General features: G+C 45.2%; 1 protein-coding gene across 1 annotated transcript in view; it reads left to right on the forward strand.

Moving 5' to 3' along the window:
- The window catches only part of LOC144822694 (ATP-dependent 6-phosphofructokinase, liver type), a 312,409-nt gene extending 286,905 nt beyond the window's left edge, over positions 1-25,504 (forward strand). Inside the window, exons 20-22 of the mRNA XM_078680480.1 lie at positions 17,737-17,836; positions 23,345-23,450; positions 23,568-25,504. Of these exons, the coding sequence (XP_078536606.1) occupies positions 17,737-17,836; positions 23,345-23,450; positions 23,568-23,715 (354 nt within the window). The 3' untranslated portion in view covers positions 23,716-25,504. The remainder of the gene's footprint in view (positions 1-17,736; positions 17,837-23,344; positions 23,451-23,567) is intronic.
- Positions 25,505-25,786: the final 282 nt, after the last annotated feature.

The following is a 25,786-nucleotide window of genomic DNA, read 5'->3' on the forward strand; positions in this document are numbered from 1 at the left end:
CAACATTGAATTACACAGTCAAAGGGTGTTTATGTGACTTATTCAGCAAATTCGAGTTGCACAATGCAGTAGTGTTTAATAAGAAATACTTAGTTACATTTAGGGAAATATTTTTTGTTGTTAAAAAAAAAAAAAAAAAAAAAGGGAAATTTATTTAATTATTTTGGTTCATAACTCTAAAAGCGATGTCTAATATTATGGTTCCACCACATTTTTTACCAGTGGCAGGAGAGCCGAAAATGGATTGGGATTTGTGGTATCCCATGTTTCTGGCCTATGTCAGCGTTTTAGAGGAGGAAGGTTGTTCGGCAAAAAGAAAATTAGATTTATTACGCTTGTCTTTAGGGGGACAAGGACTAAAGGAGTTATCTGATTTGCCTCCCTTGGAAGACTCTGACTCTGAAACAGATGTTTTTGAAATTGCAGTCAAGCAACTTACCATTAGATTTGGGAAAAAGTTGAACACGGTAATGGAACGTTTCAAATTTTATTCAAGGGCGCAAAAGGATAACGAAACCATAGAGAATTATATTTCTGCGTTACGTGCTCTTGCTGGTTCCTGTGCCTTCGAAACAATTAATTATGAACAGGTGCTTAGGGACCAGATAATGATGAAGACTAAGAGCAAGAAGATACAGGAAAGATTGTGGTTAGGGACGGAAACTTCACTAAAAGCTGTAGTCAATATAGCCAAAGGGATCGAACAGTCAGAAAAGTTCGTGTCTGAAATAAGAGGTCAGAGTCAAGGCATGTCAGTCAAGATCCAAGAAGCCGTACCCGAAGTTTCCGTTGTCAGAGGTCAAGCATTTCAAAAGAAACCTGTTGTTTCCAATTTTAAAAGGGAAGGTTTCACGAGAGACAACAGGTTTAATGAAGGTTTCACGAAAGAAAATAGGTTCAACAATAGACGCTCTTTTATAATCTGTTACAGATGTGGAAGTTTTGAGAAAGTGGGGAATTTTAAAAGTTGTCCTGCCTTAAATAAGATCTGTGTAAAATGTAAAAAGACTGGTCATTTTGGGAAAATGTGTCGTTCACCACAAAAAGTTAATTGTATTTCTGTAGACGAAGAAGAGTTTGATGCAGAATTTAGTGAGTTCAACTGTATTTCTTGTGTATCCTCTGACGAATGCAAAAGTTTTCCTTCTGCCTCATTTTATGTAGACGGTAAAGAGATTTCCATGCTAGTAGATTCCTGTGCCTGGTATTCCATAATTGGGAAAGATGTGTTTGAAGAATTGTGGCCTAATAGAGAATTCACGAGTCCTGATATCAAACCTGGCAGCTATTCTGGCCACAAGATTGAATTAATTGGGTTCTTTTGGGCAAAGGTTGAATTTAAAGACAGGTTCACTCAAGCCAAAATATATATTGCCAATAAAGGGGAATCGCTTTTAGGCTGGCCCCATCAGAAAGAGATGGGCATTAAACTAGATCCCAATGCCTCACCCCCTGTATATATTGACCCTACCATTCCATGGCCAGTTTGCATGGTAGGCCCTAATGACAGTGAGTTTGTAGATAGCATCAAGAAGGAATTCCCAAAAGTATTTAGTGAGAAGTTAGGCGAGTATGCCCAATTCAAACATAAGATCATTCTTAAGGACAATGCGGTACCTGTAAGGCATAGGGTTAGGAATGTACCCTTAGCCTATCGTAGTAAGATGAAGGGGATTCTTGATGATCTAGTTAAATCCAACATCATTGAACCTATTGAGTCTTCTCCTTGGGTTTCCCCTATTGTTTTATCTTTAAAGGCCAATGGCGAGCTCCGCTTATGTGTGGACCTTAGAAGCCTTAATAAAGAGATATGGTCTGACATGCATCCTCTACCCAAAATCAATGAGCTTATTTCCACCCTCTCTTGTGCAAGCGTATTTTCAACATTAGATATTGCCAGTGCATACCACCAGGTTGTCTTGCATGAGGATTCTAGGAATCTAACAGCCTTTGTCACGCCTGAGGGTATGTTTCGCTACTTACGGATGCCGTTTGGCCTTGCCAGTGCTGCATCAGTGTTTCAGCGCTTAATGAAGGAGGTGTTGAATGAATGTGAGGGGGCTATTGCATTCCAGGACGACATTTTGGTTTTTGGCAGTAATGTTCTGGAACATGATAAGAATCTCAAAGCTGTGTTGGGAGGGATACAATCTAAAGGTTTGACCCTCAAGTTGGCTAAGTGCAAATTTAGACAGGAGAAGGTAGATTATTTGGGACATGAGATTTCCAAGGAAGGAATAAGACCCAAATTTGATCATATTTCCAGTATTTCAAAGGCTCCTTCCCCTACCAATAGGGATCAATTGTTTTCTTTCCTTGGTTTAACTGAATATTTTAGCAAGTTTGTGAAGAATTATGCTTCCAAAGTGGCTGCTCTTCGACTGTTACTTAAAAAAGGTGCAAAATTTGTATGGGGAAATGAACAGCAACTGCAATTTGATGTGTTAAAAAAGGAAATTTGTTCTGCTCCTTTCTTGAAACCATTTGTTGTGGGTCAAGAATGTATTGTTTCTGTTGATGCATGCAATACTGGGTTGGGTGCAGTTCTGATGCAGAAAGGTATGGGTGAAGAAAATATTGTCTCTTATGCTTCAAGGACATTGAAAGGTGCTGAGTGCAACTATTCGACGATTGAAAAAGAGCTATTAGCGTGCACCTGGGCAGCCCAGCATTTCCGACAGTTTTTGTGGGGTACAAAATTTGTGCTTAGAACCGACCACAAGCCGTTAGTAAGTATGTTGGCTGCGGGTGGTGGAAGGATTCTTACAGCTCGTTTGGCCAGATTGGCGGCCAAACTACAGGAGTATCGATGTACCGTGGAGTATATCCCGGGTAGACTCAATGTGCATGGTGACTGCATGTCAAGGTTAGCTTTACCCCATCATGAAGTTGAACACTTTGATGAGTGTGACGTAGCATACACCATGAAAGACATCAATGTGGATGATTCAGAGGTCATCAGTGAAAATCTTTGGGTAGAAGCAATGTCTGAGGATAATACTTTAGGTTTGGTCAACACTTACCTTAAATGGGGTTGGCCTGAAGAAAGGAAGTTGTCAGGTGATTTAAGTTCATTTTTTAAGGTTAAAGATGAGCTCATGTGTTCTAATAACATTATCACTAGGGGTGACAAAATCATTCCTCCTATGTCAGTCAGGGAAAAACTGATTAAGATTGCTCACGAGGGTCACATGGGCATGTCCACCACCAAGAGGAGGTTAAGGGAGTACTATTGGTGGCCCTCTTTAGATGCCTTTGTGGATAGGTGGGTCAGGAATTGCGTATCTTGCTCCAATAGTGACAAGAGTGTGAAACCATTGTCCTCCTCGATCACTCCAATCGAGTATGCCGAAGGGCCGTGGAGGAGGTTAGGGATCGATATCATTGGTCCTTTAAATTTGCCTGGTTGCAAGGAGGTCTACGGTTTAGTTCTAATAGACTATTTTTCGAAATGGCCAGAGGTCAAAATTGTTGAAAGAATCACCTCCAGGCAGGTCATTGATTTCCTTAACAATGTTTTTAGTCGGGAGGGTCTACCTTCTGAGGTTATTTCAGATAATGGAACGCAGTTTACCAGCAGTGAGATGGAAACATTTTTTAAAGATCACGGCATATCTCACAAGAGGGTTTCCAATTACAATCCTCAAGCTAATGGCCAGACCAGGCGCTTTAATAGAGTGGTCAAAGAGTCTATTCAGCTAGCGGTCAGGAATGATTTGAATTGGAGAAAAGCTTTAAGTGCCACCTTGCTTACATATCGCACGTCACCCAATTCGGTGACGGGTTGTTCCCCTTTCGAATTATTAAGAGGTCGCAAACCTGGTTCTAAGTTGTTACCTTGGTGGTTGAAATCCAATGGTCCCGTAGTGTCTGCTTTTAATGCCAAGGAAATGGGTGAGCGGATCAGGATTTATCAAGAGAAAATGGGTAAATGTTCTATGAAAAGTGTTTCACGCCACAAGGTCAAAGTTGGCGACCTTGTGCGTGTGAAATTTGGAAGTTCATCTGCCAGGAATTGGGCTAAGTGGTCAGATCCGGTCAGAGTGATTGAAGTTTTTAGTAAGGCGGTACGTGTTGAAGGGGGGAAAATTGGAATTTCAGACGTGTATCTGTTGTTAGGTCTGAGAAGTTGTTGATGAATCGTAGGAAATGTGTTTCTCATGCCTATGCTGAAGATAATGAACAATTGTTTTTGGATGAGTTTAATACTATGCAAAACTCACAGGTGTCCTTGCCTATTAATTCTGATGCACCTGTGGTTACCACTCTTGGTCCGCAGGAGAATTTTAATGACTCTGATTGTTTGGTGGATGTCGTTGATTTGGAACCTGCGGTTCAAGGTGAGTTTGTGCAAAGAACTGCAGACGCGGTACCCAGAAGGAGTGCACGTGTCTCGCGTCCACCTGCAAAAATGAGAGATTATGTTTGTTCTTAGTTTTTTTTTTTGTGTGTTTGGGGGGGGGAGGTGTGTTATATGCTGCTTGCGTGCGTTCCAGCACGCGAGCTTCTGGAATATAGAACGTTCCACTCAGCTCTGGTCAGTTGGAGCTGGACTGTCCTTGTGGGCAGTTGGTGGTTGTAAAAGCTGTTCTCCTATCTTGGAATAAACTAATCTGAAGACTACGCCTGGTGTGGAGGTCTCATCATTTATTACACTCTTTGAACTCTAGAGGCTGCAGCAGCCCCTCCCCGACCTCGAGCAGACTGGGGACAGGCCCATTGTCATTCTGTCTGCTGCTGATCATCACATAAAGAATGACAATGGGCCGTCTGCCTTTAACTTGCCTTGAAGGTGAGTGATGAAGTTAAAATGTTGCCCCCCCCCCCTCCCCCCCCTGGAAACATTTCTGCTGACGCCCATGCCTCCATGGCAGTGGCTGCTTCCCCTGATCATTAGGGGGGCCCGCGGCCGATCTGCAGGGCGGTGAGAGCCTGCGAGCTCCGGGGAGCTTTCGGTTTCGGTTCTTGTGGCAATACCGAGGTGTCCCGAGCTATTTTCCAACCAACAAATCAAGCCCTTTGAACAATGCAAAATAAAATTTGGTCTCCGGGAGATAGACTACAATATCTTCAGCTTGCGCATTGAGTATTCTACACCCCCGACAAGGCAGCTGGGACTGGGGACCTACTCCCACACGAAAAATGATTCTGGACGCATCTAGGAACAAGGGAGCTGATTTTATGCCTTTGTAAAATACTGATTGGGGTGCATGATAACACCCAGTGGTAATATCAAGTTACTTGGGAGCAGTGGCGGCTGGTGACATTTGAAAGTGGTGTGGCGTTAAGATTCAAGATGAGTGCCCGGTGGTGAGTGTGCATGCCCAACCACCATAAGGAAGGATCAGGGGGGTTCCCCCTGAGAAAATTTTGAAAATAGAGTGGGCAAGTGGTGCATTTTCAAGCATGTTTGAGAAAATCAGAATATTAATAAATCTATTGTAAAAGCGTAGTTATGACATCACATATGAGAATAATGTAGGTAGCTGCTCATTCAGCATAATCACAGAGGGAACTCGCTGTCCAAAGAACTCATCCTTTCCCACTATTTTGTCCATCCAAACAGGCTGTGCCCCCAAGAAATGTTTACCAGGCTCTGTGCCCATCCAGTCCATGGCCTCTCTGCTGAGTGCTGATATATCAAAGCAGATTGCTGATCAGCTTGGAACTGCAGCAATGTGTTTAATGAATTGTGATTACAACCAGCAGGTTAGTATTTGACCAATACTGCCCTGCCTGTCGTCATCACAATTCATTAAACACATGGTCATGTGGGCACTCAGGTAATGAGCCTGTATCTGAGTTCCAGGAAGCTGTGGGCCACTTTTTTGCCCAGTGTGGTGTTAGCCGATTTGGCCTGTGCTGTTCAGAGGGCACCATCAGCCCGGCGTGGGTGCCTGAGCAGCCTTTCCAGAGGCAGAAGGGCCTCTGTTCTTATCTCCCTTTTACTAACCGGGCGAAGGTGTTGTTTCTCGCTGAAAAGGCCCATAAGCCCAGGCCTACTCCAATCCAAACCTGCTGTGACCGGTTATAGAAAAGTGTGTGTCGAAGCATTGGGAATGCGTGTTGGGCATTGCCCACTTTCAGTGGTGCTCCTGGGACAGTGGGTCTCCTTCGTATAAGGTTGCTGTGTGACCCAATTCTAGCACCTTAAAACCAGTGGAGTGCTTTGAAAATCATGCTTTAACTGATAATGTCCTCAGCCTGGTTTAATCACCTCGGTAGCAAACCATAGGGGCCTATGTTATTCTCTAAACACCAAGTGGAGAAGGGGCCTTTCACTTACAATGCAGACCTCGATCTGCATGCATGCTCGGCCTCTTCAACACACATCATTGCGGAAAAGCAATACTTCAGGACAGCTTCTGAACACTGTACCAAAAGACTAGAGCCTATGTGATTTAACGAGGCACAGTCTCTATCCCATCTCTCTCTCTCTCTGGCTGCCTCTCTTACCTTCTTCACTCTCTCTCTGCCCCATCTCTCTCCTCTCTCCCTATCGTGCCCTCTACAATCTCTCTTGCTCGCTTTCTCTCTCTGTCCCCAACTCTGTTTGGCTACCTCTCTCATGCCCTGTACCTCTCTCAAGCCCTGTAATTGGTCTTGATCTCTCTCGCTCGCTCTCTCCCCCATCTCTCTTGCTCTCTTCCTCTCAGACATGAGACCTTTCTCTGACGCCCTGCATACTGTCTCCCCTTCACTAGTTCTTCCTCTCAATCATTGCCTCTCCTCATTCTGTGGCCTCTCCCACACAAAAACATTTAAGCGTGCTGTCTTACTTTCCCATCCTTTTTTTCGCAGGCCGTCCCCACTTTCCAAATTCACTGCCTCCAGCAGGGGAGGCCCCTCTCTTCCTGCCCTCTGGTGTAGGGCTCTCTGTGTATACATTTACATTCCTGGGTTACAGCAGTGGGGTGCAGGCACAGTTATCCATTCACAGGTCTTGTGCACCACTGAACCCTAGTGCTGTTATGGTTTGAGATAGGCCTTCCTTTCCTGATGGTGTTCAGATCCCAAAGGACCCGGGTGCACTTGGAACTCCCATACGGTGTACATGCATTGCCCAGTTACAAGTCACACATCAGCTGGCTCACGCGTTTATACGAACCCCAAGTCCCAATTGCATTTATTCACGTTGATGCTTTTCACACTCACGCCTCCTCTACACCATTACACCGTATTCTTGCTTTACAATCACACACTGCCTTTGCAGGCTGCGTGTTTTGGTGCAGAACAAAGTGAAGAGTCGACATGGCACACATCCCTGTGTGCCATGCCTACGACCCACTGCTTTGGCATAGATGAGCCACTCCTCTAGCTGGGTGCACTATACCAGTAATGAGGGTACAGGTGCATGAGCCCTGTACCCCTACAGTGTCTAAGCCAATTCTTAGACACTGCAATTGCAGTAATGCCATTAAGAGTATATGGTGCTGGGAGAATGTCATTATGAACTCCACAGTACCATAATGGCTTTACTGAAAACTGAGAAGTTTGGTATCAAACTTCACAGCACATTAAACCATCACTGATGCCAGTGTGGGATTTAATGAAAAATGCACACAGAGGGCATCTTAGAGAGGCCCCCTGAAAAATGACCTAAAACTAGTGTCCAGTCTGAGTGGCTGCTCCTCGGCTGCCACCACCAGACATGTTTCTGGACCCCTGGGTCGAGAGCCTGCTGCTTTCTGGGGCCTGAAACAAGGCACATCCTGGGACAAGGTGCCAAGCCCCCTCCCCCAGGATTGGCAGGGTCCACGAAGGGGAAGCTTCAAAGGCTTGCCGCCTTTGTGAGCTTCCCCTGGCCTTTTGATGATTCCAGCAATGGGTCACCACCGGTTCGACCCCCCCTTTTGCGGGAGAACTGGTGGGAAAATCTAGTGAGGAAGGGAGGTGTACCCTCCTTTGCCAACCCCACTCCTCAAGTGGGGGAGGTGAGGTGAATCACAACTCTGTCCCCACCATCTTGCAGATGGAGGGACCCAGCAAACCAGAGTGAGCCATATGCCCCCCTCCCACTGGAGGGTGTCATAATAGGGATGGTGTACCATCCCTAAGGAAGGGACCCATTGGTCCCAAACTTTTATTTACCTGTAACGCCCCAAAATCTAGTATTTTGGGGCACCCCTCAACTGTGCCTCCTCAGACAAACAACGGCCAAGAAGAAAAGGACAGAACAGCTGTGCCAAAGCTAAGAAGAGGAGGACACCAACTGACTTGGCCCCAGCCCTACCGACCTGTCCCCACCTCAAACGTGCAGAAGCGGAACTTCGGTGTATCCTGCAGCCAGGAACCTCAAGAACCCAGAGGACCTGCCCTGCCTTCCAAAGAAAAGACTTTGTCGCCTGAGAACACAGGATTTGTTCACCCACAGACTCCAGCTCTGGCAAAATTTGCGAGTCTGCACCACTCTGCATCCGTCGCCCATGGCCTGAGTTCGAGTGGCCAACACCAGGAGGAGGTCTTCCCGACGATTCTGACCTGAGATCTGGTGATCTGTTACCTGCCTCGAATCTCCTAGCGAAGCCTGCAGCCTCTTTCTGGAGGATCCCCTCGACCGGAGCTGGTAAGAGAAACCCGACACCTAAAAACACCCCTGCACCCGAAGCCCCACTGCCTTGGGTGGCCCAACCGACGGTGTCCCAGCATCCACAGGCCCCCAACTTACCTCTCCAACCGGTGGTCACCTCCAAAAGATCTTTGTCCCCGAGCCTGCAGTCTTTCTTGAAACCGGAGAATCCCCATTGAAACCAGCAGGGTACCCAACGTCAAAACAGCACTCTGCATCCAGCCGCTGCTGCGGGTGCACTTTTTGTGCTAAACAGGATCCCCCTTTGCCCTGAGCCTAACACCAGGATCTTTGCTCCCACAACCCAGAGGTCTGCTCGTAAGCAGCCACCAAACGGTCGCCCCCTGCCCCCCATTGAATAACACTGAGCCTCAGCACTCTGCACCCGGCCGCCCTAGTGTCATTTTCCCTGCTGGGACTACACCTCAGTGATTTATCGTTTCTATAAAGTGCATTCGTGGATTCCCTCCTTTACAGAGTTTGTTAGACTTAGGATCGGACTTTAGGTTACATGCCTAAATAACTATGAAACACACTATATTGCATCAGACGAGGGGTGGTGGTAGTTAGCCAGGCACCCTACACACACAATGGGGTGGGTGACAGGCACTCTGCCTTGTTGGGGAGTGGAAAGTTGTAATTCCACTGGCAGGGGAGCAGGTTGGGGTGCAAGGGGTGGGGGGATAGATGGGTTGTTTCATGTTATGGTTATTTTAACACAGAGCATTCAGAGGAATTTATCTTCATCAGATACGGGTTCTACAGTATTCACATTGTCCATATGCTCGGGAGGATGGGGCGGGAAAGACTCTGTTGGTGCTATTGTGTCACATTTCTCTTTCAGATCGGAGATGCTACCTGCTGCATTATTGCTCGCACTTCCTACCCCCTCGGTTCTCCACTACTACCCGACATGACAGTCAAGAGAGATATGAAGCTGTCCACAATAACGTGGAATGTTAATGGGTTGGGAAGTAAGATCAAAAGGGGAATTGTCTTACAGTACTTCAAACGGCAACTTCCAGATCCGGTACTGCTGCAAGAAACGCACCTAGTAGGGAATAGCTGCAAGGCTCTTAACAGATGGGGTTATAAACGTCTAGTACACGCGGGATTCACATAGAGCCCTAGAGGCACGGGTATACTCATACGCAAAAACCTCGCCCTCACACCTACTCGTGTGTGGAACAACCCGCAGGGTCGATTTGATGTGCTCGAGACGATGTGGGCGGGTAGACCACTCAATGTAATCTCAGTATATCTTCCACCCGCACTGGGTAAGGCTGCACTGCAGGACCTGGGTAAAATTCTTGTAGATCTTCCACAAGGTACTCTCATACTAGGAGGGGACTTTAACATGGTAATGGACGAGATGCTTGATAGACACCCCCAAAGACCATCTCCCCGACGGACCACGCATTTGGCCGACTTCCCCAAGCACTGGGTCTCATAGACATGTGGCGAACATTAAACCCCACAACAGCATATTTCTCGCACTACTCCAACGCGCACAAAAGTATGTCCCGCATTTACTATTTCTTCATGTCACTAGCAGACATAGTCCTGTTCCAGCATCCCCATGGCCTCCCGAGAGGTGTATCAGACCACTCTCCCCTCAGGATTGACCTTACTTTTCACTGACACTGTACCCGAGGCGCCATAATCATAAACCCGTGGCTCTTGATGATCCCGGACATTAAGGACGAACTGGCCGAGCACACAGACTATTATTTCAACGAAAATGTTGGCTCTGTTGACACTATTTGGGAGGCTTATAAGACAGTGATTAAAGGGCATGCCCTAGCATTAAAGATTGGCTACATTAGGAACCAAAATGCTCAATTGCCTCAATTAGAAAGCGACTTACTCCACCTAGAAGCGGTGCATAATACCTCACCCACCGACACTACGGCCCTAGATCTCCGAAATAACAGCTAGAATACAATGCTCTCGCTTGGGGAAAAAACCCAGACTAGACTCCTCCGCACATGCCATAGAGTGTACAAACTAGGTGAATGAGCCGGAAAAATGCTGGCGTGGTTTGAGTGACGAGATCAGACGGCCAGGTGGGTCCACAAACTCCTACTTGAGGATGGGACGCAGGTAACTGATCCGCAGGAGGTGGCAAAGGTATTTGCAGACCACCTGGGAGCGATATATTCTTCCAAAATTACCACCTCCTCTAATGACTCACGCCAGCTCTTGGAGGAAATGCCCCTACCCATGATCTCCGTTAGTGATAGAGAAGCTCTAGATGCTGACATAACAGCGGAGGAAATTGGTAAAGCCCTATTTGCTATCATCTCCGGGAAGGCAATGGGGCCCAACGGAATTCCCATTGAATTCCTCAAGGACATGGCCCTTAAAATTGCTCCGCACCTCAAGAATATGTATAACGAGAGCTTAGAACAGGGTGTTCTTCCCTTGGATCAGAGGCTGGCGTCTATCGTTGTCATACATAAACCTGGTAAACCAGCTACCAAGAGCAGCTCGTATAGGCCCATCTCTTTAATAAGCTCAGAAGCCAAGGTACTAGCAAAACTCCTTGCGACGTGCCTGATTACAGTCCTCCCCTCCCTAGTCCTTGATGATTAATCTGGTTTCATACCGAGCCGTAACACAGCCTTAAACATTCGTCGAGTCCATAACGTCCTGAGCCGGCAACCGTATCTACAGGAAGACACTGTTATATTGTCATTAGATGCCGCCATGGCATTTGACTCAATAGAGTGGCCTTACCTATTTGAGGTCCTGGCGAAATTCGGTTTCGGTCCTCGATTTCGACAGTGGGTTACATTGTTATACACCGCACTGCTGTCCCAAGTCAGAGGGAATAATCATACCTTGCGTATGTTTGCATTGCAGAGAGGGACCAGACAGGGATGCCCCCTGTCCCCCTTCTGTTTGCGTTGACTTTGGAGCCACTTGCACATTGGGTTAGACGTGATGTTTCAATACGGGACCATACGATGGAGTGAAGATGGAGAGGATAAAATTCCGCTATATGCGGACATTATCTTGATTTATTTGGTGTCCCCACGAGCCTCACTTAATAGCCTACTCAATGTAATTACTAACTTTGGTAAGTACTCGGGGTACACTAGTAACTGGTCAAAGTCAGTATTCTATGTCTTACACGGCCGCCCACCCAAACAACCACGTGGGTATGAAATTGATGTGACCACCGAAGGTTTTAAATACTTAGCAATTTATATTACATCCGACCCCAAAATATTCTATGATCGGAACCTTCTGGGCCCCCTCCGGCGGCTACAAGATGATGTCAAACATTGGAGAACACTGCCCTTGTCCCTCCTGGGAAGAGCAGCCTTATTTAAAATGCTTGCACTCCCTAAATTTTTATACGTGCTCCAAAATTGCCCATTCCCTATTGCTGACCCCTACTTCACCGCTATAGAGGGAGAGATCCGTACTTTGTTATGGGATGGCAAAACACCTCGCATTTCCCTCCGTAAACTGATAAAGGGGTGGTACGATGGTGGGGATCGCCCTCCCTGACCTGTGCTTATATTATTGGGCCACACAACTAGTGGCCACAAACCACTGGATTCATGGTTCACCGTGAAATCTGGCCTTTCACCTAGAGAGCTACCAAACTGGGAGAGAGGTCTATTTGGGTTTCTTACATAGTAGGGTCCGGAAAGGCCAGTACCTTGGACCTATGTCACTGATGGTGGCCATCTGGCACCAAGCAACTAAACGTTTAACGTGGACAGACAAACTCACAAAATCCACACCGCTTTGGTCCACACAGAAGTTGGGACTACTCTGCCACCATGCGGGTTTCCATAAATGGGACACTATCGGTATAGCAAACATTGGCAACCTGATACACAGGGGCAAATTCCTCACTTTTAAAGAGCTGCAGTCCAAACACAACCTTGCATCGGGGGAACATTTTCGATACTTGCAGATCAGGCACACATTTCTGACTAATATCCCTGACATGTCCTCCTTACCAGACTCTTCTCCCCTGGAAGACCACCTACTCTCCGAACCGCTCCTAACAAAAGCTGTATCCTGCACATATTGCAAGCTCTGTAATAACCTACCTGATTCCTTTCAGACCCTCCAAGACCAATGGCAGGTGGACGTAGGACCCATAGACGATGAGGACTGGCAAACTGCACTAATGTCCCCTAGGGAGACGGCGATAAACCATCGCTTTCGTCTTATCCAACTGAAAATCCTACATCGCTCATACCTTTCTGGGGTACTTCTTGCTAAGATATGCAGCAGGGCAACCATGCTACGCCTCAGAAGCTGTAGTCAAGATGGCACTTTTTATCATGTCCTGTGGGACTGCCCTGAAATACGCCCTCTATGGAATAATGCAACCAAAAAAATGAGGGACACGCTAGGCAAGCAAATCAACCTGACACCTTGGTTGGGAATCCTGAACATATGGGAGGCCACTGATCTGTCGGAAATAGAACAATGGGTGGCATTAGGATACCCATTAGTAAAGAGAGCTTTTGCGAGGTTCTGGGGTTCCAGCACACGGCCTTTAACAGTTGGGTGGATGGCGGAAATGGATCACTGCATGATAGCAGAGAAGGAGGTCTATAAAATGCGTGGCTGGCCTAAGAAATGGGATCGGAAATGGTGGGGATGGAACGCGTTTAGAGGCGATATTTGTACATCATCAACAGATGATATGGCAATGCATAGGCGAACAGAACAGTAAAACTCCTGGTTGCTTATAATGTGTAGCATGTGAGTGTGAATACGCTGTAGCTACTTATTGACATGTACTGTGATTTTACAATGATGACTCTGTGATTTGATTTAAGCTGTCTCTCTTTTTCAGGGTCTAGGGTAATATGTTCCCCCATGCTCTCTATCTTTTTAATCACTGCTGCTTCCTCAAAGCAGGTTTGAAAAATACCATTTTCAAATATATTCATTTTATCCTGGGCTGCAGATGTTGTAAAGACCCTTCCCGCCCTCCCCCCACCCCCCACCTTTCAGTGATCGAACTGCCTGGGGTAATTTCTGTTCTATAATCTGTGAATTCTGAGTTTCTAAAATAAACCCTGACATAATTACTCCTTCTGCAGCTATTTGAACCTTTTGAGTAGGGACCATATTAATTGGGACAGTTATAATTGTTCTATGCATTATCTGTGCATCTGCAGTTTGTAATTCTTGGACTGAATCAGTCACATTTGAAGCAGTTACACCTGGAGGTATCACTGTCAGTGCTGAATCAACGGGTAGTGGGTCAATCTGAAAAGTCTACACAGTCCTCTCAGTCTGTGTTTCTCTCTGTTCAACAGAAGCAGTAGCCACTGTAGTACTTACTGGTACACTATTTTCAGTATTTTTAATGGGAACCACATAAAGTGACAGACACTCAGTTAATAATGCATCCATTATTTCATCCCCTGAATCATTATATGTTTGAAGCTTTTTGTCATCATTAATTCCCTTCTCCTGCATCTGGTGCTTTACCTTTTTATCCTCACTTGCTTTGTCTCTTGCTGTCTTTTTCCACATGCTTAAAGCCTCAAATTGTGCAGCTCTAGATGATGTCTTTACTTCACATAACACTTCCCTTAATTTGTCAATAATTTGCAATTCAAAAGTACCACCTTTTGGAAACCTCACAGGACACTCTTTTTCTGTAATCTTGCACCATTGGTGAACCTACATACATGAATATTTTCCCAAATTGGTAATAAAATGCACAGGTGTTCCTTCAGGAGCATCACCAATTAAAAAGAATTTTTCACTTTACCTCCAAACAGTTTCTTTAAACCTACAAACATTTTCATCTTTGCAATAGTTCAATGTAAGTAGATGCAATGTAGAGTGAGGGTTTACTGAGAAGAGTAGATTGGTACCAAACACTCCTGTGTTCAGTGAAGTCACCATGGTTGTCAAGGTCCCAGCCCTTTTTACTCTCTATGGCTTCCCTGGCACTTACAATATTAGGTAATATACCTAAATATTGTAGGGGGCATATCTGGTCATGCAGATATGCATCAGATATGCCTACACCTGGGATTAGTGCACCCTGCCTTAGAGCTTGTAAGGCCTGCTAGAGGGGTGACTCACCTATACATTAAGCAATGCTGGTTAGACTTGGCAAACAGGCAGTGTGCCATGTTGACTTTGTCATTTTTGTCTGCATCAGGGCATGCATGCTGCAGTGGCAGTCTGCATGGCCTAGATAAGGGGTCGCTAAGAGACCCTCTACAGGCCCAATACCCTAGGTACCCAGGTACCATTTATTTGGGAATTACAGGGCACCTGGAGGGCCAATTGTGGAACGGTTTTGACGAAGAAGCATTGGCACAGGGGACCTGGTTGGTAGGGACCCCCTGCACTACAATCTAATCATATTCCAGGCAAAAAGTTGGGGCTAACCAGGTCAAAAGAGGCACTAACTCACATTACCTTAGAGGGGCCCCCTGAAAGCTTATCAGCCTCTTAGTGTGCTGGCTGGCTGGTATCTACTGGCTTGCCACCACAGACTAGTTTCTGACCCCCTGCAGATGAGAACCAGTGCTCTCAGAGGTCAGGAGCAATGTCTGCTCTGGCAGGAGGTGTTTACACCTTTCCACTCCAGAAAGTGATTTAGCATATCAAGGCCAGATGCTTCAAAGTCCCTGCCACCTTTATATGCGACCCGAGCAGCCCCCAGAACTGTGAGATTCTACCCCCAGCCCTGAGGCCCATTTGGCACCAGGTTAGGAGGGACCTTAGTTATGCAGGTAGGCATGTTGTACCAACAGGCTAGTCAACCCCCCCCCCTCAGGTGGGCTGCCTGATTGGCTCCACGAATGAAGAGTTCCACCTTCTTGATTTTGGTGGAATTAGGAACTCCGGGAGTAGGTAATGCCCGCTCCCCACAGGAAGTGGTCATATAGGGGGTGTAGTGACTAAGGGTAAGTAGCCCATTGGCTACTACCCTTCACTCCTCCTTAATGCCCCTAAATTCAGTATTTAGGGGGGCCCCCTGACACCAGGGACTCCAATCGGACTGACTCCAAAAGAAGAAGGACAAAGAAGAGCTGAAGAATGCGTGAAAAGAGGACTTGCTTTGGACTTTGGCGCCAAACCCTGACTGCCTGCTCCTGTCCCGACAATCGCCCGACTCGACTCGTCCTGCAGCTCTTCTTCCAAAAGCCTCGGAATGCTGCCAGCACTATGTAATGCTTCTCCCACTAAGTGTGGAGATGCCAGGACCCCAGGAGCCACCCAACACCAATGCATGAGGTACTGGAGCCTGTTGCAGGCACCTAGACTTGTTTGTGTTCAGTCCGAACACCACAGCCACCAAAACAGACCTGCACGTCGAGGAACATCATCAGAGGCCAGCACCATGCCAGAAGTCGCCTTGCTGTGTTTTTTCTCCCCCTTCTGCAGATGCACCGAGAACCGCGGGAGCCTCAAACTCGATGACCCACTGGACAAAACACCTATGCACCCAGCCCCCCAACCAGAGTGTATTGAAACTGCCAGTGTCTTCATGGCCTTGAGACCCCAAGAGTGGAGCCCCCCTTTGGGATCTGCCTGACTGGTTCCCCAGTCCATCCTTGCAGCCTTTTTCCTACAGGTACTTTTGCCATTGACTACACAATTTAGTGTCCGAGGCCACCACCTCTGAAAGCACCTCTCGACCCGGACACCCCAGCGCAGGTAAAATGTAACTCTTGGTGCTTTCTAGGACCTTGGCCCCTACTCCCCTTAAGTCCCGAAGATCAGTCCTGTAAGTCGTTTTCAAGTGACCCTATGCAGTGATTGTTTCTCCCTTAGGATAACATTACCACGTTCGAGGCTCATGCCTCAAATCTGATAGCTGCCATTTTCTACTGTAAAATTTGATATCTTCCTAAGTACTTACCCAATTACAAGATTCTTGGTGTTAAAATAATTCTATAAAAAATGTATGTTTCTAAATTGATCTCGAGTTTCTTCGAGTGTGTCTAATTTTTTTACTCTGTGTATACAACCAATGCTTACACTACCGTCTGATAAGCCTACAATGCTTAACCTCACTACCATAAAAGAGAACATTTGGCATTGCTAACTGTAAACCTGTAAACCTGTAAGGGGCATCGTCATTTTCTCCATAGTGTACCTTATGTTGGTAAACTACCTATAAAGACAGCTTCTAGGATAGGACATTATGACCAAAGCACCATGAATGAAAAGTAAAACCGTCATTTGGGAAGCATGGATGTCTCATCCATGCAAGGTGTGCTTTTGGCTAAGAAGTCTACATCAACATTTTCTTCAAGAGCTGACTTGTAAATGCTGTGACCACTTCCCACTGTGTTTTCAGCTAAACCAATCCATAACCTCTTGTGAAGAAGGGAGACTAGGGTTCCATATTAAATTGTATATCCTTGCTATGAATTTGTTACTTTTAATTCTATATTTTTTACCTCAGCAACAGCCACTTTACCAATCCCATTGGGAAATGCATTTTTCAATAGTACTTGGCAGGGAAACCTGTGGGAAACTTGTCGTTAGGTGATAGAACGAAGGGGCTATCAAGCAAGATGGTGTGCATATGTGGTTAATCATTAATAGGTATTTCTTGAAAGTTCTAACCTCTGTGTGTAGTTGCAGTGTTTCCCAATGAGTTGTGAAAGATGGGGAGCAAAAAACAAACCGTACTTTGAATGTTCATTTTAATAAAGCTTTTCTGATGGTATGCTAGTTTAAAGATGGAGAACGTGGAGCACACAATTTGGGGGCAGTCAAAACACCAAGCTGTTGTCAGGGAATGAACATTCATAAGTAATACTTGAACTTTGTGCCATAGTTATGGTAAGTATCCCATTTCTGACAAATAACCTTCGGGGATAATAAAGCCCACTGTGATTAGGTTGGTATTTAGATCTCATTGTTCATCATAACATTCTAATTAGATTAAAAAAATGTTTAACTTTCCTCATACTAGAATATTTATTTACTGAAGTCCTGAATTCATCCATTCACTCTGGTGAATGTACATATTACTTTTTTGTGTGCATCTCCTCAAATTTTGTGCCACTAGAAAACTGCCTCAATCTGTAATATTCTAGTTGATGCCTAAAAATGTATGCATTTTTATGTATTTTCTGTGTTTTTAAATAGTTTCTATATTGTTTCTAATAATTATGTAATGGTTTTAATTTGTTTATCCTTAGGGTGGAGCACCAACCCCATTTGACCGGAATTATGGCACTAAGCTGGGTGTGAAGGCAGCTCTCTGGATTTCTGATCAGCTTCGTGCTTCATATCGCCAGGGTAAGTGGATACCGTGCACTATGTGCACTTCAGGATGATTATCAGAAGTAGGTGGCATTTGCAGCCTTCAAGTTGGAAGGCTCGGGACGTAGGTGCACCTTGGGTTCTTTTCTCCAGGGTGCAGGGCGTCTGGATGCAGGGGTGTCTTTTGAGGTCGGATTTCACCTTACAAGGCCACTTGCGCTTGAGGGGGGTCTCCGGGCAGAGGCTGCAGGCAACATCGGTGGGAGGCCTGGAGGGGTCAACCCATGGTAGACTCGGACGCGATGGGGGACCTCGCTGGGACCGGTGGGCCACTTGAACTCAGGCCATAGGTGACGGGTGCAGTGGTGGTTCCAGGCATCAGCTTTCTTTGTCCTCAGCAGGCTCAGAGTCCATCTTGGGAGTTTCTTTTGAACTGAGCTGCTGTTCACAGGAGATCCGGTCTTGGTTGAAGGCAGTCAGTCCTCCCAGGGTTCTGGAGGTCGCTGGCTGAAGGACAAGGCGACTTTTGGTGCAGGATCTCTTGAAACTGCAGACTGGCCGGCAGGGCTGGTACCAAGTCAGTTCTTCTCTGCTGGGCGTCTTCTTTCGTCCTTCTTTGTCGGTTGGCGGGAATCTGTCTTCCTGGTTCAGGGCTGCCCCCTAAATACTGTGTTTAGAGGGCACTTTAGGGGTCTCGAGGTCAGTAGCCAATGGGCTACTGACCTCAGGGTGACTGCATCCTTAGTGTGCTCACCCCACATGGAGGAATGAGCACAACTCCTAATCCTGATTGGGGAGTGCCTGCCATCTGCATGATGGCGGGCACTGAAGAGTGGGCTTCACCTCGCCTCCCCCACCTGAGGGGTGGGATTGGCAGAGGTGGACATACCTTCTGGGCTGGCTAATTTTACCCGCCTCTCTTCCCGCCGAAAAGGGAGGGATATAGGAAGGGGGCCTGCTCCTGATAGCAGGAGAGGCTGGGGTCACATTGCAAAGGCTGCAATGCCTTTGAAGCTCCTCTGCCACAGATGGCTCTTCCAAGCCTGGGGGAGAGAACACCTCCACCCAGGAAAGGCTTTGTTTCTGGGCTCAGGGATAAAGAGCTCCCACCCCAGGGGTACAGAAACGTTCATGGAGGCAGGTTGGTGTGTGCCAGTCAGGGAACCCACAAGATGCTGGTTGTTTTTCATGGGGCATCTCTAAGTTGCCCTCTGAGTGCATTTTTCATTAAATCCCACACTGGCATCAGAGTGGGTTTGATGTGCTGAGAAGTTTGATACCAAACTTCCCAGTTTTCAGTAAAGCCATTATGGTGCTGTGGAGTTCGTAATGACAAAATCCCAGCAACATATACTCTTCGTGGCAGTACTGCACTTACAATTTCTAAGAACTGGCTTAGACATTGTAGGGGTACAGGGCTCATACACGTGTACCCTCACCACTTGTATATTGCACCCAGCTAGAGGGGTGGCTTACCTATGCCAGGGCAGTGGGTTGTAGGCATGACACACAAGGATGCGTGACATGTAGACTCTTTACTTTGTTCTGCACCAAAACACGCAACCTGCAATGGGAGTGTGTGTAAAGGTACAGGGCCTCTAAGGGTGGCACAATAAGTGCTGCAGTCCTCAGAGGCCTCCCCTGGCCACAGAGCCCATGGTACCCATGGTACTTTTTACAAGGTACTGACATGTGGCCAGAGAGGTGGCAGTTGGGGGTACAAGGTACAGTTTTTGGGAAATACAGGCCCTGTGAACCTGATTGGCAGGGACCCAGGGCACATCAAGTCAAAGTTGTTCCTCGGCTTGACTGGGTATTACAGGAGGTTTGTGAAGGACTATGGGTCCATAGTGACTCCCCTCACAGAACTTATCTTCCCTCACAGAACTTACCTTCAGGAAGATGCCCAAGAAAGTGAACTGGACAGAGAGGTGTCAAAGGCCTTTTGACACTCTGAAACATGCAATGTGCTCTGCCCCAGTCCTAAAAGCTCCAGGTTACTGCAAGCAGTCCATTGTACATACATATGCCTCAGAACATGGACTAAGTTCAGTCCTAACCCAAACCAACGATGAGGGACATGATCAACCAGTTGCTTTTATAAGCAGAAGACTACTCCTTAGAGACCAGCGTTGGATTGCCATACAGGCTGTGGTCTGGTCCCTGAAGAAGATGAGGCCATACCTGTTTGGCACTCAATTCCTAGTTAGACCAATCACAGGCCTCTCAAGTGGTTACAACAGATGAAAGGTGAAAATCCTGAACTGCTAAGGTGGTCCATATCCCTTGAGGGAACTGACTTTACAGTGGAACACAGACCTGGGACTGACCATGCCAATGCCGTTGGCCTTTCCAGGTACTTCCATTTAGAAGACTACTCTCCAGGGGAAGGTCAGTTTAATACTTTTTCATTTGTGGCGGGGGCATGTAAGAAAGTGCCTCTTTTGACATGGTTAGCTCCCACTTTTTGCCGCTTTTGATGTAGTTTTAACTGTAGTGCACAGAGTTCCTGCCAACCAGGTCCCCTATGCTTCTTTCCTATAACATATCCACAGTTAGTACTACTGCCTTTCCTGTAAGCCCCTGGTAAATGGTACCCTGAGTACCTAGGACCTGGGAACTGAAGAGGGTCCCCTGGGACACCCCTCACTAGGACCATGCCACTGCTCTAGCAGCTTGCATCTTTCTCTGGGGTGAAAAACAGTGTGCATGGCACCCTGCCTGGGTACCATGCCATCCAGCACTGCCTGAAGGTATAGGTAAGTCACCCCTCTTGCAGGCCTTACTGCCCTAAGGCACATGCACTATACCACAGGTGACGCCATTACTGCATGAGTAGATATGCCCCTACAATACTTAAGTCAATGCTTAAATATTGTAAGTGCCAGGGAAGCCATGAAGAGTACATGGGCTAGGAACCTGACAACTCGAGTTCCCTAGCACCATGATAGCTTCACTGAAACCCAGAATGTTTGGTACCAAACAGCTCCTTGTAATAAATCCACACTGATACCAGTGTAAGATTTATTACACCATGTACTCAGAAGGAAACTTAGAGGTGCCCCCTGAAAACCTACTGACCCTGGTGTGGACACTGACTGGCTTTAGGCAGCCAGCTGCACACAGACATGTTTCTGGACCCCTCGTGAAGAGCCTCTGCTCTTTGGGAACAGAAACCGTGCACATCCTGGAAAGAGGTCTCGCACCTCCTCCCCCAGGATGGACCAGTGCTCGAAATGGATGTTTCAAAGGCCTGCTACCTTTGTAATGCGACCCCAAGCCTCTTGCTAGCAGCAGATGGCAGTCTCCAGTTTACACCCTTACTTTGGGCAGGAAAACCTAGAAGAATAGGAGGTGTGCCCACCTCTGCCAAATCCATACCTAAGGTGGGGGAGGCGGGGTGAAACTCATCTTTCAGTCCCCTCCATCTTTGAAGATGGTAACACCCCTCAAAACAGGGCTAGGTCTAACCCCCCCCACCCACCGGAAGGTAGCATAATTGCGGGTGTAGTTATCCAGGTAAGGTGCCTATTGGCCCTACCTACTACTCCCATAAAACGCCCCTACATTTTGTATTTAGGCGGCTACCCCAGACCAGAAAACTAGATCTGTGATGAACTAAGAAGAATAAAGACATCCCTGCAGAGAGGTCTAAAGACAACCACTGCCTTGGTCCCAGTTCTACCGGCCTGTCTCCAGTTTCGACGAACCTACAACCTGTCTTGCAGCCAGTGACCTCGAAAAACCCTAGGAGGGTTGCTGCCTTCGAAAAGAACTCCAATCTCCTATGGACAGCAAACCTGTCCAAAATAAAACTGCTCCAAGGGCTCCGTATCCAGCTTGAACCGTGACTCCTGCCCACTCTGCACCCGACGCCTATGGCCCAAGATGGAGTGGCTCACCTGCACAGTAATTCTCCCCAGCGATCCTTACCTCGAGTCCAGCCTTGGCTGACCTCCCCGACGGCGCATGCAGTGTGAATCCAGAGGTCCCCCCTGACTCTGACGGGCTCTGGTAAGAAGACTCAGACGTCAAAAGACACCCCGGCACATGAAGCCCTTGGGCCTTGCTGAGCTAACCCCCCACATCTCTACTTCCGCCTGCTGTAGTTGGTATTCCTTCTGCAAACTCCATTGCAACGACTGCAGCCTGTTTGTTGAAAGCAGAATCTCCATTGAAAAGCATTGGGTGCCCGATGCTGAATTTGCAACCCGCACAAGGCCGCCCCTGTGCCACTGGTAGTGTAGGTTTGGTGCTGCTTTGTGGCCCCCCATGTTGGTCCTAATGCTTGACCCCTGTAAACAATCTACTTACCTGCAAGCAATGTGGCTTAGAGCACCCGAACACCAATTTTGACCTCTGCACCAGACCTCCCATGTGCCGCTGGTGGTGCAGTTTTTGCACTCGCCTAAATCTTGTCCCTTGCTGACCTTTGTTCCCGAAGACTGGAACTATAAGTTGTGTACTTACCTGTTCAACCGCATTATTGTTTTCGCCTATAGGATAACATTGAACTGTTAAGAAATTGCACAAAGTGTAGACTTTTGAAGGTGAAAAGTATTTTTAATTAAAAATGTACTTACCTTATTGTAAAGATCTTGGTATCAAAATAAAGTACAAACCAGGCCTATTTTTCTAAAATTGGTGTGGATCTCCTTTTTGAGTTGTGTGTCCATTATTGGTCAATGTTGTGCAGTAAATGTCTAACACTAATCTGTGTTAGTCCTAAGGCTGCTCGCCCACACTACCACTAATAGAGCACTTTGGGTTTTACATTGAGCCCTGTACACTTTTGGGCACCCCTAGACTCTGTGCGGGGTATAATTACCTAGTGGCATACTATATATAGAACCAACTTCCTACATGTGTGCCAGAGGGTGAGTATGGCCATGCGTCTATTCATTGCCAATTGTTTACAATGGATTGTTTAATTGATATTGTTTCAGAATGTTTAAAACCAATTAGCAGAAGTGTAAGAGTGCCCTTGATTCCAATGTGGAAGGCAACATTTATCATTTAGAAAGCTCTCAAGATTATCTGCCTTATGGCAATCTTCATTTCCAGAGTAATTTCCCAAGACTGACATCAGTATTTAGATCAGATTATCAGGCATAAGATGATTTTCTTCTTTCTTTTCTGATGCAGTATTTAGAGAAAATATTAATGTCAATAGGACCATGAGATAAGAAAACAAATAATATTGCTATTTTAAATGTTCTATTTTGTCTATTATGGATCTTGAGTTCAAATAGAAGGTATAATTTTGATAGCCATGTCATTGTGAATTCACCACAGAATGAATACAGTAAGTAACACATTTTACAGCAGGAACAAATAGGCAAAACTATATTGAAGATCAAATCAGTGGAAAAAATGAATACTTGAAGACACAAATGAATTTTTAAGGCACTAACAAAACTTAGCACAAATAAGAAAATCTTAACCCCTGGTATCATTGGAAAGAAGGTCGTTTTTGCAACTGTAAGATTTTAGCATGTGTAATTGATTTTTTCAAGTAACTTATTGCCTACATTTATTTTGCAGGCCGTGTGTTTGCAAACTCACAAGACTCTGCCTGCGTGATTGGACTGAGAAAGAAAGGAGTAGCTTTCACCCCAGTTTCTGAATTGAAGGAGATAACAGATTTTGAGTATGTACAACTGCATGAATGAATTTGCGCGGGTGGTATTTTTTTGTGCTCTGTAATATTTAACAAGGAAACATATCATTTGTCTCAGACTTTTGTTTTCTTATTTTTCATTTATAGGCACCGAATGCCAAAAGAGCAGTGGTGGCTCAAGTTGTGTCTTATGTTGAAGATGTTGGCAAATTATCAGGTCAGCCTGACTGAAATTGTTCCCGGGAAGATTGAACATGTGACACGCAGGTCGCTGAGCATTGAAAAAGGATTTTAGAATTATAGTTGACAGAAGAAATCTTGTAATTTACAACATGATGAATTGATTTAAATGAGAATTTTTCATTCAGTGATTAATTGTTAATGCTGCAGTATGTTTCTGAGCCCAAGAGACAGAGGTATCTCTTTGTCTAACATATTGTTTATTTTTAATAGTCTGTCAAACTACTTACTGAATCGCCTGTATAATGTGCATGTAAAATTAATTTTTAAGAGAAAGGAATTGTCTGATCTCCTACACCTCTAGTAGCATAGTAAGTAAATTTACCATTTTGCAACTCCTCCAACTAATATAAAAATGTAAACTAACAGTGTTAGTTTCTGTAAAAGTATATGGCAAGATTAACAATTTTTTTTAATAACCATTTTCTGTGAAGTGCCGTTTATGTACCTCAAAAGGCATTGCACAAATTCAGTTTATATTGACAGGTGAACATAGGTGTCCTTAATTGATGTTTGGTTTTGTAAAAGTATCAGTGTCATTTCATTTCAGACTAATTAGGCGACTGGATTTAGATTGACTGCAGTTAGAAGGGTATGCGGCTAAAGCGTGTACACTTCATAAAATCAATTAGATTAACATCTTTCATTATGCCTGTATTAACCTACTCTAGATCCTCATCACAAACTATCCCATGTTATACCAAGTCAGTATTACAGGCTTAAAACATGTTAAATTGTATCTGCACTATCTTTTCCATTGAAAATATGTACACGGTTTAAGTGTTTCTGGGCTGCCTGTTCAGCTATATTTCATGTTGGAATTAAGTATCACAGATGCAATAAAATCAGGTTTGCATTGTATTTTTCTCATTTGTAAAACAATCAAGGGTAATTAGTATCCATTTTATTAGGAGCTATATTTGTCCACTGCTTTACAGCACTAATAAATTACTCTATGTTGCTAAATGTTGAACTTTGTGTGAAATAAACTTTCACCTCATTTCTGATGGTTCCTCCTGTTTTGAAACGTTTACTTCTATGGGACAACAGAAATTTAACCAAACATTTAACATGTTGGAAACCTCTAAAACAATTACTATTTTTAAAAAATCCCACTGATCTCCTGATCAAAGCTGCCTTTCATGTTAGTACTTATTTCGTACTGTTGGAACAAATGGGACAAGTCATTTCTTCAGGGCATTCCTGCAAATAAAGCCAAATACTAAATTTCCCCTCCAGCTTATTTTCCTGTAATCTTGTTTAGCTACCCCGGTTATAACACATGAAATTCTGATTTTCCAGACTTTTTCTTTATGAATAATGTATAGTATTTAATCGTGGTCACAAATGCAGTATTAACGTATGATTTTTATTTAAACAAATATCTAACGTAGCTAAGAATTAATATCTATCTCAAAACTGTCATCCCACCTGGTCCGGGTCCTCTTCATAGCAAACGCTCCTTTTAACTTGTATAATAAAAAATTAGACAGGTGGAGGTGGAAAACATTTAAAAAAAATAGTGGCTGTACAGTTACACAAAGCTATCAAAAAGAATCTCTTGTTTCTGTATAGTATGCATAACCAACTATTTAATACACTTAAAACAAAGTACTGTATTGTCTTTTTCTTTACACATATAGCTTATAAAGTGGTGGCTAGCATATTTTGTTGTAGCTTATTTCTCATGAACAGTTTTTAAAACCAGAGCTTCTCTATCATTCAAGTTACATTTTGTAACAGTTTTATATTTTGGGCATCATCTTGGATTTCCAAATATGGGAAAAGTGTTTACTGTTTTCATTCTTCTTTCAGAATAAATAACTGACTGATTTTACCTGGCATTACTAGCATCTGTGATCTTTCATAGCGTACATCTTAAATGTGATCCATTCTGTCAAATATGTGTTTCCCCTTTGGATTTACTGTGAGTCGCACTTCCAAATCTTGTGTTAGGGTAATGTTCCACCACCAACCTTTGAGGGTGTTTTCCCATTGCGGTGTATAGGTGGCTTTTCAGCAGTTATTTCTGCAAAGTGTCAGTTTGAATCAATCTATTGAGTAGTTGCCAGACTTTCTGTGAGAGCTACGACAGTATGTTTACAATTCAGACCGAGTTTGGTTTT

This window comes from Lissotriton helveticus, chromosome 3_1 (assembly GCF_964261635.1).
Source record: "Lissotriton helveticus chromosome 3_1, aLisHel1.1, whole genome shotgun sequence".
In the NCBI taxonomy this organism is placed as follows: Eukaryota; Metazoa; Chordata; class Amphibia; order Caudata; family Salamandridae; genus Lissotriton; species Lissotriton helveticus.